The following is a 20,547-nucleotide window of genomic DNA, read 5'->3' as shown; positions in this document are numbered from 1 at the left end:
CCATGGGATTTGTACGCTGCACAACCAGTACTAAACCTGCATACAAAATTTGTCCATATGGACTCTGTATTTGTAAATGTATTATGATGCCACCTTTTCCATATAATGCACCTTGATGGAAACACAAACCCTAGGCAAAACCTTTTTTGTATTTTGCAATATGTGCCTAACTATATATCATTACCTTTTATGTAAAACAGAACTAAACGGTTGACGGATATGTGTTGGATACATATCTATCAAACACAGTTGAGATATGGGATAGAACGATTCCCTCAGAACCACTGTTCCTTTCAATCCCCATCTGTAAGATCCATTAAACGAATTTTCTTTTGCTCAAGGGTGTGAGTACGCGCTCCTTCCCGAAAACTGTTTAGTTTGTTACAGGTGCAAAACATGCATTTTAATTTATTTATTGGATGGGGCATTCAAATGAGCCAACAATGTGAGGAACAGGTATACTCAGACAGTCTAAAATGTAAACGGGCTACATAAGTGCATACAAATACAAAGAGATTCAGAAATATAATAATACCAGTGAGAGAAGAAAGGAATGCCGAAAAGAATGGTAAGAAGATTGTGTGCATGTAGATGTAGAGACCTTTACGCAAGTTCACCAAAGAAGGAGTATATCTAAGGTGCATAGGAAAGTCGCTCAAGAGAAGGCATAAATGCAGAGAAAGCCTGCTGGCGGGTTCTTTCGTTGTGAGACTCTAAGGTTTCCACTGTGGCCAGGGAGGTGCCCTTGGGAGTTCAGGCACCAGGTACTCAGGTTTAATGAAGTGGAGCTTAAAAGAGTTCACACAACATACTTTGAAGTGGGGACTGGTAGGGAGAGGGAGCGGTTATTTTAAAGTAGTGGTGAGGTGCTTGAACCTTCCATGGTTGGTGATTCGTTGAACCGCTGTCGGAAAACAGATTTTTTTGAGTTCATGGGCTTCTCTGAGAAACCAGGGAGCAGACTGCTGCCTCTGTTGATATGTGGTAGGACTAGGGCCTGGCGAAGGACACGAGGTTTATAGGAGGGAGGAAAGGCTTAATTTTGCACACTAGTTGAAGCTGGAACCACGCTGTTGGTGCTACTTTATTCACATGGTGTGTAAAGTACAGTGAGGGGTCAGTGAGAAAGCTAAGTGATCTAGCAGAGGTCCGCAGACCAGGGAAAAAAGCATTTAAGTTCATTTTCGTGAGCCGCGCCTGGGAGAAGGTTGCTTTGAAAACCTCTTTGTGATCACCTCCAAACCTATGCAGCCTACACAAGGCACAGTGCCGGTGGAATATTGTCTACAACATTGTTTCCATCCCGAATACAAGACCACTGTATTATTATCACTGGTTGTATCATCTATTCATTCTTTCAGATGTTACCAGTGAACATGCAGTATGTTTTCCACAGCACCCAATCCCTAATCTCCTGGTGCCCGAGTGCGTTCTTTCTTTTAAAGCAAAATATTTCCTCATTCCCACCCATAGGTCTTTAGAGGGGCATTTGCACATATTGTCCCCACTTTGCAGGAGTCAATTCAGGGATTTCCCCTATTGGGGTGCATGGAGAGGGAGGCCCAAGTAATTGTTTTAAAGTGTTTTCTTGTTTGGAGATACAAAAGGCCCTCAGAGACCTGCGAGGAGAGTGAATGGGTAACCAAGGAAGAGTGAAAAAAGAACAAGGTGGGTCAACAACCAGAGAGAGAACACAACACCAGAGCATGAGCTACAGGTAGAGTTAAATATGAAGCTGAATTGTCTGCCAAGGCATAGCCACCACCCCACTATATGCACCCCTGGCAGTTGCCGAAAGAAGGATTACCTCCTTGCAGATGTTCCCAAACTCCTGCTGGAAGAAGCGCTGGCCCTGCAGAAACTGCCGCACCATTGACTCGCCACTGGGCAGGTTCCCATCCTAGAAGAGAAGCAGGACACCTCTGAGCTGAAGCCTGGGCCAAACATCATACACAGCCAACCATCATTATGGATTATCAGAAAGAGAGTGAGATAGGTCAAAGAAAGGGGGAGGGACATGGGACGCGCAAAGTGAAATGTACAGGCAAGTTGCATTTATAGCGCCCCACCATGTCAGAGATAGATCTTAGTGGAAATAGAAAAGAGAGAGCAGAGGAATACACTTAGACTAAAGTGGGTAGAGGGAAATGAAATAGAAATGGGTTGGACATGCACAGAGTTAGATATGAAAGACAGAGTAGACAATTCATAAAAGAAATGAGCTCAATGAGATAGGAAGATTTGGGAAACCTTACCATTTCCACCCACGAGCCACCAACAGGTACAAACTGCCCTCGTTTGACAAAGTCCTTGATCTGTGAGTAAAGGTCAGGATACCGGCCCTTCACCCACTCGAACTGCTGCGCCTGAGAAGAGAAAAAATACATCGAGATGAGATGGGGGATGCTGAGAAAGAAGCAAGAGTACAGTACACCAGACCACAACAGACACAGATGGTAGAGATGGGCATATGCACAGAATACACTGCACAGAAGTGGACAAAAGACAAAGGTGGTGATGTCAAAGTATTGCTAAAGTGAAAATGAAGAACTGTGCAGCACATGGTGAACTGAGAATAAATGGAAGTGTAAGATGGTGGCAAAGGGATAGAGGATTGGCATGCATACGTAACCGGATATAAATGCGTATAACTGCACAATCAGGGAAGTGAGCAGATGAAAAGATGGGAACGTTTAAAAGTAGTGGGTGTGGGGTGCAGGGCAGAAGTAGATATGGGAAATCAAACAGGATCTATATTTGGAAGCTTGGAGGAGCAGCTGCAAAGTAAGACTTGGAAAGCCAAAGATGGTTATGAGAATTTACAGAGGCTGCCACACAAGAGCTAAGTAAAAGAAGGGATTATTGAAGGGAAGCATGTAGAAGGGAGTGAGTGAGCTTTAAAGAGACTCAGAGGTTAGTGTGTTCTGATCTATGAAGCGTTTTCAATTTATAATGATGCCACATTGTGAAGTAAATATCAGAACCTGAATAGAGCAAAAGGTTCTTCTGCACAATAAGATACAATCTCATTAAAGAAACGTTAAAGAAAGCCCTGTAACTCACAGAGAGATTCAAGTATAAGAAGTGCATAGGATGAACAGACCCCTCCCTGGCACAAAATGTAATGTATGTAGTGATGTGAACAAGCAGCAAAGAGTGCCTGGGAACTTGGTGAGACTATTCACTTGCATAGTACAAAAACTCATCTCAAGATGATTTAACAAGATAGTTGATTCTAATATGTCTCCTACATGCCATTCCTCAGAAAAGGGCGAGTTTTACTTAATTCATGTGAAGGTTGTTACTGAGTGCTATCCCGATCACAAGAAGCAAGCTTCACATTCTTCGTTAAACATTTGAGATGCAGTGAATGTTAATGATACCGTTAATGTCATGAGAGAAGATCAAGAAGTTTGAAAAGTGTGCAAATATTTTTGAACACATCCAAATGGGCATGGGATATGCTGATTATGTGACTAAACTACAGATAAAAAAAGTTTCCCTTAAAGGGAAAATATACTTTTCGTGACTACTCAAGTTACATGTGATCAAGCTGATTTGTTGTGTGTCCCATCACAGGCATCTAACTCATGCAGTGCCCCCTGTCACTGCAGTGGCCAGAGCCAGAGTTAATCATCCCCAAAGTGGTGGGGTCTAGCTCCCACCACTGACCATTCCCAAACTAGAACCCTTTATCCACCAAATTACACATTTTGTAGACAAAGGCTGAGCATAAGATCTCTCGTTAAAGGTTTAAATTAGATTAAAGAGGATACGTGTTTGGAACTGGTCTCGAAAGGGGTTTAACTTTGAGATGTCCCCATTTCGCATTTTCATAAAAAAGCTTTCTGCCCTCCTGGGTATATGGGTCAATGTCTCTCAGGAAGGGAAACAATGGGGAATTGCAGGCGAGGGAAGTTTTACCTCCCTCCTGATGGAAACCACATAGGTGTTAGCCCCATAAGGCAGGCATCAAAGGGAAGTTGCCTTTGAACTGCAAAAATGTAACACTAGGGTGGAGGGTTGCCCCACAGGGAGCAGCGAGGGGAAACCAGTTCCACACAAGTTTCTCCCTGGGTTTATAGCCCTGAGGAAGCCACAACCCAGGGGTCAGCTTGTGAGGTCGAGACAAAGAGAGTGGGGTCTCACCGTCTTGAGAGCAGACAGAACGGGGCACCCTGGGATGGCCAGGAGCCACATTCTACAGGAAGTGGTCACCAGGGGGAAGAGAACCTGGTAGCCAATTGGCTATCAACCGCATCCTGCCCTGGGGGCATTTTCTCATAAAGAGGGCACACCATGGCACCCCGACTTCAGAATTCAACTGACCTGGAAGGAGGACTGAAGGACTGCCCTGCTGCACCGATGAACTAGCAAAGAGAGGCTGCATCGCTGAAGACTGTACCTGCTGCACCTTGTGGCTAGCAAAGAGAGGCACTGTGCCTGCTGTGTCCTGCTCAAAGAAAAGGTGTCTACAGAGCCCTGCGAAGCCTAGAGGCTCCAAGGGCCAGCCAACTGGCCTCTTGTTCGCAGCACAGGGACACAACAGATGAAGATGCTTGCTGGGGCTGTTTGATAGTCCAAAGTATTTATGCTGCTATCACCGCTGCCGTGCAGCACCTAAGACCAAGACCAGATGCACAGAGTTGCACCTGAGTTAGCTGAAACTGGTGGTACTGTCGGTGAGTTCCTGGGACCCTCAGAGGACAAGCTATCAATTCAGGTAGGATTGATCTGTGATAGCGACACAGGGCGACTGGTAGCCCAGTAGCGACTGTACTTCTGCAAGCCTGGAGAGGACATTGTGTGACGTAAATACAGTGACCAGGACAGCCTCAACCAGCTCAGGTACCGAGGAGCAATTACAGGAAGACCATCATAGATCACATCGAATCCACAACATCCTTGAAGCATCTTCAGCATCCTTCATCCCTAGCATCAGGACCACTGCATAGGAATCCATTGAATGCGGATAAAGGGCCTGGAACTGCTTGAAGATTGCTTCTTCTGTGGAGGTAACTGTTTCTGAGGTCACTGCTGGTCCTACTGACTAGCTCATTGCTGGAATTGGAGGTCTCAATTAACTCTACCCGACTTGCCCAATTTTTTCTTGAAAAAGTTTCTACGTATCAAAATTGCTGAATTTGCCAATGCTGATTTGCGATTGAGTGAAATATTTTAATTTATTATTTCTTGTAGATTTCATATCTCCAGAATCCTCAAATGGATCTTTTTCATTTTGGTGCCTAACTTCGTATAGAATTACAGCCTATTTTTACAAATATGTGTCAGATTTTTTGAGTGTTGTGTCGATTTCTTCTTCAATTGTTTTAGTGCTCTTTAAATGCTTTACACTTGTTCCTTTCTGTAAGCCTTGCTGCTCAGAGCCACTGCTACCTAGGGTTGAGCTGAAGATTTAACAAACAAAACCTAAGGGTCTTATAGAGGTCGGTAAGTGTATTACATGGTGAGTGTGCACAGCCAGACTATATAATACGCACTGTTTCCTTACAGAGGGTCACAGGTAATAAGGAAAATGCTACTTACTAGTATGCATCTGTTCTTGGCATGTAGAGCTGCAGAGTTGCACACTGTGCATAGATCGCCACCTAGTGTTGGGCCCGGATGTTTGCAGTTTGTTGTTGTACTGAAAAGTTCTTCGGAAGTCACGAGATAGGTGACTCCTCCTATGGACCACATTGCGCATGGGCATCGGCTCCATCCTCAGATTGTTTTTTGCCATTAGGGAAATGATGGAGCTTTGCAAGAAAATGGAAGGATGCCCATGTAATTTGTATCTAATTAAGATAATACTGGAACAGATAAGGGTAGCTGGGAAGGCGGGTGGCCGAATGCAACTCTGCAGCTCTACATGCCAAGAACAGATGCATACTGGTAAGTAGCATTTTCCATTTGAGGCACATGAGCTGCAGATTGCACACTCTGCATAGATTGTATAGCAGTACCCACTGTTAGCGGCGACCACCCCTATCTGTTGCAGTAGTTTGGAATAATGTTTTGAGAACAGCCTGGCCCACATTAGCTTGTTGTTTGGTTTGCACATCTACACAAAAGTGTTTTGTGAATGTGTGCGGTATAGACCATGTAGCTGCTCTGCAGATGTCATCTAGGGGAATGTTCCCTAAAAATGCCATTGAAGCCCCTATCTTTCTTGTAGAGTGGGCTTTAGGAGGAAAAGATAATGTACGTTTAGCTTTGTGGTAACAAATCTGTATGCATTTGACAATCCATCTAGCTATCCCAGATTTTGAAATGGGATTACCCTTGTGTGGTGGTGAGAAAGACACAAAAAGTTGTTTTGTCTTACGAAAGGGTTGTGTCCTCTCGATGTAGTATAGCAATGCTTGTTTGACATCTAAGGTGTGAAGAGCTCTTTCTGCTACTGTCTGTGGTTGCGAGAAGAAAACGGGCAGTTCCACAGATTGATTGAGATGGAAGGGAGAAATTACTTTGGGCAGGAATTTTGGATTAGTACGTAGAACTACCTTATTATGATGCGTTTTGCAAGAAGGGTTCTTGAATGGTTAGTGCTTGTAGTTCACTAACTCTCCGCAGAGAAGTAATAGCTACTAGGAATGCACCTTTCCACGTTAAAAATTGTAGTTCACATTTGTGTAAGGGTTCGAAGGGAGGTCCCATTAACCGTGTGAGAACGTTTAAATTCCACACCGGTGAAGGTGGTACTCTGGGAGGAATTATTTTTTTAAGGCCTTCCATAAAGGCTTTAATGGCAGTCACTCTGAACAGAGATAAATGTTGTCTGTTTTGCAGATATGCTGCTATTGCAGCAAGATGTAGCCTAATAGACGTGTAGGCTAAGTTACATCTTTGGAGCTGCAGTAAGTATCCTATGATGTGTTGAATAGACACGTCTAGAGGATTAATATTGTTGTTGTGACAATATATTACCAAGCGTTTCCACTTGGCTGCATAACATGCCCTAGTGGTTGGACGTCAAGCTTCTTTTATGACATTCATGCAGTCTGGAGGAAGGTTCAGATATCCAAATTCTAGGATTTCAGGAGCCAGATCTCAAGCTTGATCCGAGCTGGGTCCGGGTGTCTGATCTCTCCACGGTTCTGTGTTAAGAGGTGTGAAGACAGGTGCACTTTTTTGGTGCAGTACTACAGACAGTTGTAGCAGTGTGGTGTACCACGTCTGTCTGGCCCATGTTGGAGCAACTAGGATGAGGGTCAGAGAATGCTGCTGCAGTTTTCGTACTACTAGTTGCGTGAGTGGTAGAGGTGGAAAAGCGTACGCAAATTTGTTTCACCAGTTCATCCATATCACATTGCCTTTGGACAGTAGGTGTGGATATCTGGCGGCAAAGCTTGGGCATTTGGCGTTTTCGTGGGTGGCAAATAGGTCTATCTGAGGTTGTGCCCACAGCTGAAAGAATGGTTGAAAAACTTGCATATGAAGTTCCCACTCGGGGGTCTGTTGTGTTTGAAGACTTAACAGATCCGCTATGGTATTTTGTACTCCCCGAACATGCTGGGCTAGAAGGAATATGTTTTGTGGTACAGCCCACCGCCATATGTCCTGCGCTAGTTGAGAGAGTTGCAGGGAGTGTGTGCCTCCCTGCTTCTGTATGTAATACATGGCTGTCATGTTGTCCGTGCGGACTAACACAGCTTTGTTTGATACTTGCTTTTGGAAAGCTTTTAGTGCTAGGAATATTGCTAATAACTCCAGATGATTGAGGTGGAGTAACTTTTGTTGCGGTGTCCACCTGCCCTGCATGGTGTGTTGCAGTAGGTGGGCCCCCAAGCCGGAGAGCGATGCGTCCACTGTCAAGATTATCTGAGGAACTGGCTCTAGGTACGGTCATCACTTGGAAAGGTTTTTGGTGTTCCACCACTGCAGAGAGCGATGAGTCCGACTGTCTACCAACACTAGGTCTGTTAATTGACCTTGAGCCTGGTTCCATTGACGTGATAAGCACTCTTGCAGAGGACGCATTTGGAGTCTTGCCGGGGGCACTATGAAAATGCAAGAGGCCATCATCCCCATGAGTTGCATGAACACTCGTGCTGGAAGGGAGTATTGTGGCTGAAACTTTGTAGGACGAGTTTGCATGGTGGCTATCCTTGCTGGAGTGGGATAAGCTAGCGCTGTTGAGGTGTTTATTGTGGCACCGAGGTACTGTTGTACTTTGGATGGTTGTAGAGGAGACTTGGTGTGGTTTATTGTGAACCCCAAGTTGTAGAGCAGTAGGATCGTGGCATGAGTGTGTTCCACGCATTGGTTGTATGAGCTGGCTTTTATGAGCCAGTCGTCGAGGTACAGGAAGACATGGATGTGCGGTCTTCGTAAATACGCTGCCACTATTGCTAAGCACTTGGTGAATACTCTTGGTGCTGTTGTGACTCCACTACGGCCCCTCGCGGCGGGATGCCTGGCTTTCACCTTGTGGATACCCTGCCGGGGTATCTCACAGGGGAATACCAGGACGGGTTCCCTAAGCAAGCGCCTTGATGCCTTCGGGTGATACGTGCGCTATATAAGTCGCAATACATTTACATTTACATTTACTCCGAATGAGAGTACTTTGAATTGATAGTGCTGCCCGTCTATTACAAATCTGAGAGACTTCCTGTGAGCCTCGTGAGAGGGAATGTGGAAGTATGCGTCCTTGAGATCTAGAGTAGCAAGGAAGTCGTTTTGTAACTGGAGCGGAAGGACTTGTTGGAGTGTGACCATGTGAAAATGGTCAGACTGTATGTATATGTTTAGCGGTCTGAGGTCCAGAATAGGCCTTAGAGAAATGTACTTCTTTGGAATTAGAAAATATAGAGAATAAACCCCTTTGTTTTGTTGGTGCAGAGGAACTGGTTCTATTGCACTTTTTTCTAGCAGAGATACTACTTCTTGCTTTAACAGTAATAGATGTTCTTGTGACATTGGACGCTGTTTGGGTGGTATGTTTGGGGGGGTAGATGTTAGTTCTAGACAGTAACCTGACTGAATAATTTGTCGCACCCACCTGTCTGATGTGATGTTGGTCTAGGCAGGAAGGAAGGAATTGTTGCAGTCTTCCCCCCACAGGAGTGGAATGTTGGGGGGGAAGGGGAGGAAGGTCATTGGGTAGGGGTAGAGGCAGAGCGGGAGTTGTTGGTTTTGCCTCTGCCTTTGTTGTTGTTACCCCCTCTCTGGTAGCCCTTAGTGAATGTGGATTGGCTAGGGGTTTTGTAAGAAGTGGAGGGACTTTCCGAGGAGTAGCCTCTTGTGTTGCCTCTGTATGATGAGCGACAAAAAGAACATCTGGGAGCTTGCTGCTGCTCCCATAGATTTTGCTGTATCGGTGTCTTTTTTCATTTTTTCTAAAGACACGTCAACATTTGGGCCACATAAATGTGTCTCATCAAATGGCTGATTAAGGATGGAGTTTTGTACCTCAGGTTTAAAACCTGAAATACATAGCCAGGCATGTCTACCTAGAAGGGTGCTGGTATTGATTGCCCTTGAGGCGGTATCTGCAGCATCTAGGGCACAACGAATGGAAGTATTAGTAATATTTTTACCTTCCTGTATAAGTTCATTGGCCCTATTTTTGTATTTGTCTGGTAGATGCTGCATTATGGCCTCCAGTTCATCATAATGTGCCCTGTCATATCTTGCCAGCAACGCTTGGGTGTTTGCAATGCGCCAGATGTTAGCTGCTTGTGACGCTGTTCATTTGCCGGAGGCGTCAAGGAGCTTAGATTCTTTGTCTGGTGGTGAGGCCTCACCTGATGTCTGAGAATTAGCACGTTTACGTGCAATAGACACTACTAAAGAATCTAATGGTGCTGGACCTTTATTGTAAACTGGATCTGTAGGGGCAGCTTTATATTTTTTCTCAATGCGAGGGTTGAGGACCCTAGCCTTAACAGGATCCTTAAAAACCTCTGTTGCGTGCTTGATGACACCTTTAAGCATTGGCAAAATGGCAGAAGACCTTTGTGTGTTATCAGAAGTATCTATTAGGAAATCTTCCTCCACCGCATCGGTGTGTAAGTCCACTCCATGATACTGGGCAGCTCTTTGGACTAGTAGGTTAAAACCTATAGTGCCCCAGTGATTATCTTACAAAAAGATAAGAAGAATTCTTTATTTGGTTTTTTACAACCATAAAAATATAAAACTTTAAAATATATTACAATATGAGTTAATAGCAAATTTTATGATAAAATACATCATTATATCTGGATATGTGCAAAATAGATCCTACTCATTAATAACCATGTTCACAAGTTCGCAGTAGAGTGCATCATTAAATCTAGATCTGTACAGGGTTCTCCAACTCATTAGTAAACGTATTCACAGGTTCAATGTCCACTTTTTTTAAGAGTGTGTCAATCAAAGTTAATAACTTTACACCACGACAAATTAAAATGGTTGATGATCTCCCTGCCCAGCGGGTGATGGTCTGCCTACATGTTAAGCTCTTTCACAATTGGTTTTAAAAGCGTTCTTCTCGCTTCACTGACCGTAGGACAAACACAGATCACGTGGCATAAGGACTCCTTATGATATCCACACAGTCTGCAAGTTACGTTGTGATAATTTTCTTTCCAACTTGGTTGCAGATCCTTTGTTTCGTATACTCCAAACCGATACAGCATATACTTATTTTTTAGGAACAATCTGAAGTGAGCTGCTAGATAATCTTGTGGTTTTAGTTTTACATAAGAATTTATCACTGTCCACGAATGACGTCTTTTTGCCACTACATTTTTGTTGTCTAGGAAATATAATTTTTTTGCAGCGCCATTGCACACTCTATTAAAAGCCACCCTCTCCATCTTGCTATCCCATGCCTCTTCAATGTCCAATTCCATCAGAGCAGTTCTTAGGTGTGCATCCAATGAGTACGGTGTTTTTTGGTCAAACTGGGCCTTTATTTCTGTCCAGCATAGATTATTCAGGGTACCGGGTTCTGAAGAGCGAAGTTTCTAACACAACTTTACGAATAGAGATTGCCTCTGGAATTTCTGGTTTTGAAGTCCAAACTCCAGGCGAATCTGGGCTGGTGACACTTCTCTAGGGAGCTTAAAAATGGCTTTATACACTTTTGTCTGTAAGTCATTTAAAATTTAAAATTCCCGGCCATGCCATTTTTCCAATCCGTAGGCCATAGCTGGGAGAAATTGTGCTGCCATTGTTTTTAAAAGATGACTATAAGACGGGCAACTCAATTTTGTTTGTAGCTGTTTATTTGCAAAAATTAAGGTTTGGGTTTTTGCTTTTATTGCATTTTTCTGAGCCGTAAAGGACCTACTTCGCCCTAAAAGTATGCCAAAATACTTGTAAGTGCCAACTTCCTCTAGCTCTTTACCCTTGGCGAACCACTTGAATTTTTTCGATCTAGGGCCTACTAAACGCATCACCTTTGTTTTTTTCCTATTTATCTCCAACCCCTGAAGGTCGAAGTAGTTAATCAGGTGGTCAATGACTCTTTGTAATCCAATAGGGGTTTGGCTTAGGATCACAAGGTCGTCTGCGTATTGCAGATACTGTATGTGGTCCTCTGCCAATTTCGGGGGATGACCATTTACTTTTAACCTCTTCCATGCTCATGACAAGCTGAGCTCGTCATGAGGCACGGTTGAGCTGCACTCATGACGAGCTGAGCTCGTCATGACCGTAGGAACGTTCACACGCGGGGATAATTTCCCCGCTGTGCTGAACGTTCCAAAATGGGTGTGGTGAGTGCAGCTGCACTGTGCCTCATGACGAGCCGAGCTCGTCACAAGCACAGCGGCGCCGTGGGCGGCCCCCCTCCGCCCCGCACAGCGGGGGGAAAACACCCCACAGCGAAGGGGTTAAAACCTATAGTGTCCTCTGGTGGGGAAGGTCTGGAAGGGTATATATCATCTTGTGGGACTTAGAGCACATCAGGGGTGTTGTAATCATCCCATGGATTAGGTGACTGAGGGGGACTATTGGTCCCTGCTGCGTCATGTGCACCTCCATCTGTGTTATCAGAGTCTGTGTCTACATCATCTTGTGGATTAGGGGATGGTGTAGGTGGAGTAGGTGTAGGAGGGGGAACAGTATGGGGAGGTGGTGGAGAAGGGACCCTTAATGGAGAGGTTGCAATGTCTCTTTTCTTTGGAGGAGGAGGAGGTGCTGGCGCCTCAAGTAGTCTCGTCTTGGAGCGAAGAGTCAGTTGACCAGTCTTAGGATCCTTTACAAGAGTTTTTTGATTAGGATCCACTGTGAAAAGTTCTTCTGAGTAGGGCAGATCTGTCGGTGTCAAAGTTTTCGGCTCCGTAGGTTTTTTCATCACTGGTCTTGGGTTTAGAAGTGTGCCCTTTTGAAATGTCTTTTACCGGAACCTGTTTTTTCGGTTCCGGGTGTTTTTTCGGCTCTGAAGTGTGTGAATCTGGAGCTTTAGGCGTTTATTTACTCTTCTCCGAGTGCGGTTTCGGCATCGATAAGCCGCTGCCAGTCTTCAGCGCTGTGTGCTTAGGTGTAGGAGCAAAGGTCGGCGTGGTTGAGGAAGGTGGCTTCTTCTTCAGTGTCGGTATAGGATCGCACCGGGAAAAGCCTGGCTCGAGCCCGAGCCACTTGAAGGCTTAGTAGGCTTCTTTGCCGGGCCCAAAGGCGTGGCGTGGGAAGCAGTCTCTCGGTGTGCACCCGGGCCCGAAGGTGAGGGTGTGACGAAGCCTTTTTTGAGGGTGTCGAGGAAGGGTTGGGGATCGACGGTCTTACTTACGGACCCGTTGAGCTCGAGTGATGTCCTCGACGTCGGAGTCTTCGGCATCTGAGGAGCTGGTACTCACTTCGGCGTGCTGGTTTTCTGGCACGTCAACTCCCTCTTCAAAGATGTCGTCGGGGATGGAAGCTGACGAGCGAGCCATAGTTCTTCGAGCTCGTCGGTCCCAAATCATCTTCTTGGAGCGGAATGAGGCACAAGCGGAACAGTCTTTGGCCTCGTGCTCCGGTGAGAGGCAAAGGTTGCACACCTCATGTAGGTCGGTGTGGGGAAACTTCGACCCACATCAAGGACACTTCTTGAATGGCGTCCTTTCCATGAGCCAGAAAGTAAGGCCTTCGTTGACGACCGGAATCGAAGACTTCGAAGTGGTGAAGAATTGCGTCAATGTGGAGCGCAATCGAAACAATACCGTCGAACTGGGTGAGGATTGCGCGCCAAAGGAAACTTCGGTTCCAAACCGGAGCACAGGAAACACATACGAGCCCGATGGCGGAAAAAAACAATCTGAGGATGGAGCCGATGCCCAAGCGCAATGTGGTCCAAAGGAGGAGTCACCTATCTCGTGACTTCCAGAGAACTTTTCAGGACAACAACAAACTCCAAACATCCAGGCCCAACACTAGGTGGCGATCTATGCATAGTGTGCAATCTGCAGCTCATATGCCTCGTACACAAGAGTTATTTCAGGCATCGGGCAGCTAGTCATGTACGGAACATGAACTAGCAAAACAATGTTGGGCTCTGTTCTATGTCCAAGTTCGCATATTATTGTTGCTATTAAGTAAGAATTTACTACCTCGCCCTAATGAGGGGGCATGGAAAGATGATCTGCACAGGGGCTCATTAACAAAAAGCCATATAGTGAGCACAGCTCCTAGAATACTATTTATAGAGCAACAGATGCTGTCCAAATGCCGCTCGGGAATCTACAGGGAAACTAAAGTGACTGCAAAACAAATGGGGAGTGTTCTAAAGGATTCACGGGAGGGCTAAACATTCGGATTTGAATGATTTTCTGGAGCCAAGATGATTTAAAGAACACAGAAGGCTGAGGGAGATGAATAAAATATTATCTTTCCAGAGTTTGTAAAATGACTTTCAGGAGACTTACTCTGACAACACTTCAGATTGCTGAAGACAAGGGTGATAAGCACTAGTACTTTTTGTTGTCCAATACTTGAGCTGTGCTGCCAATGAATTTATCACTATTATTAGTACTCAATTGCCGTCCTGTTGCTTATGAGTGAGTGTTGGGGAGGATTTTATCTACATTTTTGTTTATTGTGTTAATGATGGGAATAAATCCTAGTCCGCATAAAATTCAGGAGTTTTTCAAAAGATGCTTTTAGTGCATAGAACATAAACTGTGACTAGTAATGTACCACAATGTAAACTACCTTTAAAATACTAGTCATTACAATGATTACTTTTTACAATACATTGCTGTATTTTTTAAGTGATTATCGATAATACATTCTTTGTAACAAAATTCGTTATAAAATCAATACCTCATTTTAGTTTTGAACACACCTGACGCCTAAAACCCTTACCTCTTCTTACTACTACCCACACCTGAACCCTAAAAAAGAACCTTATTACTAGATACTTAATTTGTCCTGCTACATGCGTTAACACGGCATGTGTTGTAAAGGCTCATTGTTGTTGCAAATGTAGATCTTTGTAAGAAATGTGTTGTATAGGCGAAATACCCCCGGAGGAGTCAGCACTAAAAACTAAAAGCTTACCTGGAGGCGACTAAACGTACCCAAAAAAAGGCAGTAATGAGCGAAGGAGAGCGTACCTTTGAACTGGCTATGGATACCTGCGAGAAGGAAGCACTGTGAGCTGGGGAAAATATAAGGGAGTAGATGAGAATATCACACCTGAGAACAGGTGAAGATGAAGCTGGGGTCCTTCTCCATCAGACGCACAGCAGTTACCCAGCTTCGAGCACATTTACGAATTGTCTCTTCATACGGCCAAAGCCAAGCTGAAAAAAGAGACAAGAAATATGGTTCAACTTCCACACTCAAAACTAAAACCTACATCAGTTGACTTCCTTCACATAACACACTTATTCAAAAAAAATCCCAAAACATACATCATGTAACAAAAATCAGAAAATCATCAACTGAAAAAGCAACCAGAATTTTAACTCAATTTCACTTGCTTTTCTGGTGACGTCTCTCAACAAAACATATAAGAAGGAATGACTCCACCTAGTGTCTATGATGAAAGAGCTCAGAACTTACGGACAGGTTTTAGCCATCGTAAACGAAGAATCAGGCCTTTGTGACTGCTAAAGAGCCTTTTAGCCGTGCACCAACCCTATTTTGCGAGTCAATGGCATATTACCGACTCGCAAAAAAGGATTTTCTAGTAGGTATTAGGAGGGGGCGTGTCAAGGGCGGCCCTTCCTAATTGCGAGTCACAGGTGAATGTCAGAATGTTTTGCGACTGGAAAACGGTCGCAAAACATTTGCAGTCAACCGCCTACTTCAAGTAGGAGGTAAGCCAGTCGCAAACAGGAGGGGTTCCGAGGGGACCCCTTCCCCATTCACAATGGCAGCAAGAACGTTTTTTATAAGCAAGCATGGGTCCCAGGGACCATTGCCTACTCTTAACAAATGAAACTGAAACGTTTCATTTTTCTTTTTGAACCGCATCTCGTTTTCATTGAAGAAAAACAGGCTTTATTTCAAAAATAAAAAATAAAAAGTTGCTTTAATAAATAGCAAACACAGACATGCTGGTCGGTTGTTCCCAGCAAGCCACCATACATGTATTTTATGCGATTCCCAATGAGACGCAAATTGCGACCTACCTCATGAATATTGATGAGGAAGGTCAATTGGGACCCCATTAGGAATCACTAAATGTGTCTGAGACACATTTGAACATCGCATTTTGCAAGTTCCAGATTGCAAATCGTAATAAATCGCAATTAGGGACTCGCAAAATAATCGGTCGTACATGTGGCCCTATGATTGTTTCGATTGGGTAGATTCATTTCATTCTGATAGACTTCTCTACTGCATTTGACACACCCCATCACTATATGTTACTGGTCAGAAAAGGGAACGTCGGTACACACGGCAAAGCCTTTGACAGAACAGCATTCTTCCTGACAAACAAATACCGAATTTTCACTGTACCAACATTCCTTCTTCCCCGTCAGCGTAGACATTAGGATTAATCAGAGCTCAACTATTTCCGCCACCCCCCGCATAGCCCCCTTTTCATGTTTCAATCATTTTTACTAGAATAAACACACACAGAGAGCCAGTAAAACAAATGTATGTGTGTGCTTCCAAATAATAACACTGGCACGCCTCAGAATAGAAAGTTTAAACTTAAATTATTTGACTTATCACCACATACAAATTTAAAGAAAGAATGGCTACTTTGACTGGACTCCACAGTGACCCCACTACCAATAATTATTTCATCATCTCTGCTATTCAAAGTCTTCTGTCCTGTGAAACCATGATAACATCAAGGACCATCAGCACTAGCAAGGTTGCACCGCCAGTGGGGGGTACCCATCACATTACTTGATCTAAGGGAAGGTGGCAAGCTCTTCTGACCTATGAGGAACCTATGTAGTCTGGAAAGCACGCTGGTGTTGCCAACAAACAAAGTAATCTCTTAAGTAATGTCTGTATCGCCACTGATTCCGGAAACCTCGGGAGACAGACCTGGGCTTCTGTCTTGGCTTTCTACAACATTTCCATTTGTCCCTCGAGTTTGAGCATGAATTACACAGTAGTCTGCCTGAATGTTCACATTTTCTGGAGCTGTAAGGTCGCTACAGCTATGTCCCCAGCACCATGTAATGTGTACTAGTGCCTCTAGAGAACATGCACTGTTATTGGCACCGGTCCTGCAACTTTCCACTGACTTCTCCACTGCTCCAGATTTTTGGGGGATTAATAAATCAACTACCCATCTTCAATTTAGGTCCTTGCAATAGCTCTTTAGGTGTCAACTTATCCCCCACCTCTGATCTCCTCTTTACCCTTTAATATGGAGCAAAAAAGTGCAGTTTCTCAAATTTTGTGCGTCATTCTGAAATTGCGCGCTCACCACAAGCGTTTGCACCATGATTCAGTCTTCAATGGCAGGCTGTATGCAATTTGTATGGGAGTTTCTTAGGGTGGCATAACACATGACAGAGACAAGCTACCAGGGGTACCACATACTAGGGATTTATAGGGGTGCCAAAGTATGTGACAATTATGTTACAATTAGACCATTTTATCTTGTTTTAAGCTAAGAGCACTGGCACTGGGGTCTGGTTAGCAGGGACCCAGTGCACATCAGTTGAAAAACATCAGTACCAGAGGCAAAAAGTGGTGGTGACCATGACAAAAAGGTGCACTTTCTACAGTTGCCACATACAACTTTTCATAGTCTTCCAGTGGCAATTTGCTGAGGCTAGCCACGACACAGCCTTCTGCCCTCCTGGGAAACTTTATTGCATTTATTGGAAACTTTATTGCATTAATTCCCACCTTGTCAATGCTGTTATGATGGCTGGTTTGTGACTTTTATTGACTTGTATTCACTGGTAATTTTATTGCACTCATTCCCCCCTTGTTAATTCTGTAGAAACTAGGTACATCCCTGTCAGCTCAGTTCTCACCATGGCTGCCAACAACAGCAGTCTAACTGAAGGATCGCTATCTAATGTTACGTGTCAGTACCTTTAAGATCACCTATCCAACTAACCTCACTAAGAATGCGGCAAAAAAATTTAAACATAATCTAATTAAAAAAAACTGAAATTCTTATAACGGATACATACTTCAGTATGTATAATGGTAACACAATGTCTGATCTAATCTTCGTTACGATTAAGAGAGCCCAATGGAGAAAAACTTTCATTTCATTTTTCCAGTGCACACAGATAAGGAAAATACCTCATGGTTTTAGTCTCGCCATCATTCCCTCCACGATCCACAAAATAGAACTCACCATTACCATCTATAATAACGGGATCGTTCTCATTCAAGCTGCTAATTGAAACCTAAAGCAGTTCGACAAACTCTTTCTGAAGATCAAAAGCGTGGTAGCTAACTATTCAATCCCAGGGCGACTTGATACCACGCTAACCACTCCAAGGTCACTCCAATTCAATGCTCCCACTCCCCCCTCAGATTCACACCCTTCCTCTCTCACCACCCTTCCCTTGCAGGCTGCAGAAGGGTTCGAATCATTGTTGAATCTTACTTCGCGACCACTAACCCTATCACCACTTCCAACCTCCTTATCAATACTGCCTGACACACTTCTAACATTCAGTGACCAAACCCCCAATAAAGACTCTCCCATTATTGCCACTAGCCCCGGTAACACTCATCAGCACCCATCACCCTCCGCAGCTCTCCACACCCAATCAACTTCCTCGTCCATGCTCCATGGAACACAGCCCATATTCAGGGACACTCCCTCTCCCAGTGTATCCCCCATTACCGATTCAGACCCCTTTAACACATTTAGCCACCCGCCCTCCTCTTCAGGTCTCCACACTCACCCTCCTCCCCTCTCCCAACACCCAGACCTGTTGGCACGCTTGGACGATATCTCCCTACAGCTGCACCATCTCTCCCTCGAACTCCACGGTTTCAAAACTCTTTCAATTGAATATCTCCCCTTGATAAGCCCCCTCCTCTCTAGTCCGATCAGGCCCAAAGCCCCCGCCAAGAACACTGGCATACCTCCCTGCGACCATCCCCCGTCACCTACCACCTCCAAATCTGTTCCTCTACCCAACGCAGCCTATCGTCCAAAAAGCACGTCCGGTCTCACACCCAATGAAATCGACAATCTGGTCCAATTGTACTCGTCCAATGCGGTCCTTAACACAAACCCAAACTAATTAATCCATACCATTCATTCTAACCGTAACAGAGAATCCTACCTCAACTGCAGATTCATAAATAAGGACAACCTCAAGCAAGTCAATATCTCACAGACACCTCCCCCCCCCTATAGTGCGGCTCCACTCAAATGCATACTACTTAATTGTAGGTCTGCTAGCAAGCACGCCTCCGAGATCTTCGACCTCATTCAACAGAATGAGATAGACATCATTATCCTCACAGAAACTTGGATCAACCCTCCGTCCACTCCAGTTCTCGACCACCTGGTACCCCCACCCATGACATAATTCGCCTTGACAGAGACAAGAAGCAGGGTGGTGGCCTAGCCTGTATACACCGGAGTACGATTGCGGTCTCCCTTTCAAAGTCATCTTCGTCCGTAACATGCGAATACCTTTGTCTCAGCATCTCCTTTCACAATCATCTGGTTTGCAAACTACACTCATTCTACCACCCCCCAGGCGACAATCTCCCCTTCATTGAACAATTAATGAAGATCATCTCTGGCAATGTGGAATCAGCCCAGTCTCACATCTACCTGGGAGATTTTAACATCCACTGGTCTAACACTAATGATTATGCAGTCTCATGCCTAAAATCCTTCTTACTCAACCACGATTTGATTCAACATTGTGACCAGCCTACTCACACTAAAGGGGAAACCTTAGACCTCATCATCTCCAAAGGTCAATCCATCTCAGTGGATTCCATTATACCATGTGATTGGTCAGACCATCACATAATTTCCTTCAATATTAACACGGAGGTTCACCGGAGTAATACACAAAAAAAAAAACCAAAGATCTGGAAAAGGGATCTCAGAGATTTCAATACAGCTGAACTAGCAACCCGTTGTAATCAGGCCCTCTCTCCACATTCGGGCTTATCTGAAGTCCATGCTCTCACCGACTTCAACAACTCTTCCATTTCCAATATCATGGATTCTATGGCCCCACTCCACATTTGGGCTTATCTGAAGTCCATGCTCTCACCGACTTCTACAACTCTTCCATTTCCAATATCATGGATTCTATGGCCCCACTCCAACAAAAAAATACAATTGCAAAAATCTCCAAACCATTGTTCAATGTCAACCTAAACTCTGAACGGCACAATCTAAGGGCCATTGAACAGTCCTGGAGAACCACCCCATCCACTGACAATCTAAAAAACCTTAGAGCAGCAAGAAGTGCATATAAAAAAACAAATCAAGACAGCCAAGACGGAGTACTTCAGAACCCAACTTAACCATACGGCGAATCAACCTAAGAAACTATTCGAACTGGTTAAACAACAATCGGTAGCAGCCCCTAACCAGTCAGCTTCAGACATCAGACCTCCCTCTTGTGTTGATTTGGCTGCCTTTTTTATGGAGAAAACTAGGATTATCAACATTGATCTGGAAGCCAGGAAGGTTTATTGCCACCCAATGAACCCGAACCCCACTGGCCGTTCTTGACAAGACAACACCAATTAGCTGGGGTATCAAGAACAACGTTTCCTGGGACACCTTTACCCCCCTCAATGAAAATGAGGATTATCAACCCTTCTAATCACTTCAATGACCCATCACCACCTAACATCTTCAAATTAGTTAAGGACGAAATCACCCCCTACTGGACAAAGATAGTCAATGCTTCCTTGTCACAAGGTATGATCCCAGGATGCCTAAAAGAGGCACAGGTAACGCCTATATTAAAAAAAAACACCCCCAATAGTACAGACCTTAACAACTTCTGACCTATCTACAGTATACCTACCCTTGCCAAACTCATGGAAAAATGAGTCCAGTCACAATTATGCGCACACATAGAAAATTACCACCTCCTGGACCAACATCAATCTGGCTTTCGTAGTGGACATAGCACTGAATCGGCCCTCACTCACGTGATTGATGATATCCTAACAATGCTTTATCGAAATGAATCCTGCCTC

At 44.4% G+C, this 20,547-nt stretch overlaps 1 protein-coding gene across 3 annotated transcripts in view; it reads right to left on the bottom strand.

Annotated features, from left to right (window-relative positions):
- Nucleotides 1-20,547, bottom strand: part of MAN2C1 (mannosidase alpha class 2C member 1) — a 389,693-nt gene that overhangs the window by 155,496 nt on the left and 213,650 nt on the right. For all 3 annotated transcript variants that reach the window (XM_078685096.1, XM_078685097.1, XM_078685098.1), the window contains 3 exons: nucleotides 14,611-14,717; nucleotides 2,256-2,366; nucleotides 1,808-1,900 (listed from right to left, as the gene is read on the bottom strand). In XM_078685096.1, the coding sequence (XP_078541222.1) occupies nucleotides 1,808-1,900; nucleotides 2,256-2,366; nucleotides 14,611-14,717 (311 nt within the window). The remainder of the gene's footprint in view (nucleotides 1-1,807; nucleotides 1,901-2,255; nucleotides 2,367-14,610; nucleotides 14,718-20,547) is intronic.

This window comes from Lissotriton helveticus, chromosome 3_2 (genome assembly GCF_964261635.1).
Source record: "Lissotriton helveticus chromosome 3_2, aLisHel1.1, whole genome shotgun sequence".
In the NCBI taxonomy this organism is placed as follows: domain Eukaryota; kingdom Metazoa; phylum Chordata; class Amphibia; order Caudata; family Salamandridae; genus Lissotriton; species Lissotriton helveticus.
The sequence above is the reverse complement of the archived record's forward strand: the minus strand, read 5'-3'. Positions and strand labels throughout refer to the sequence as shown.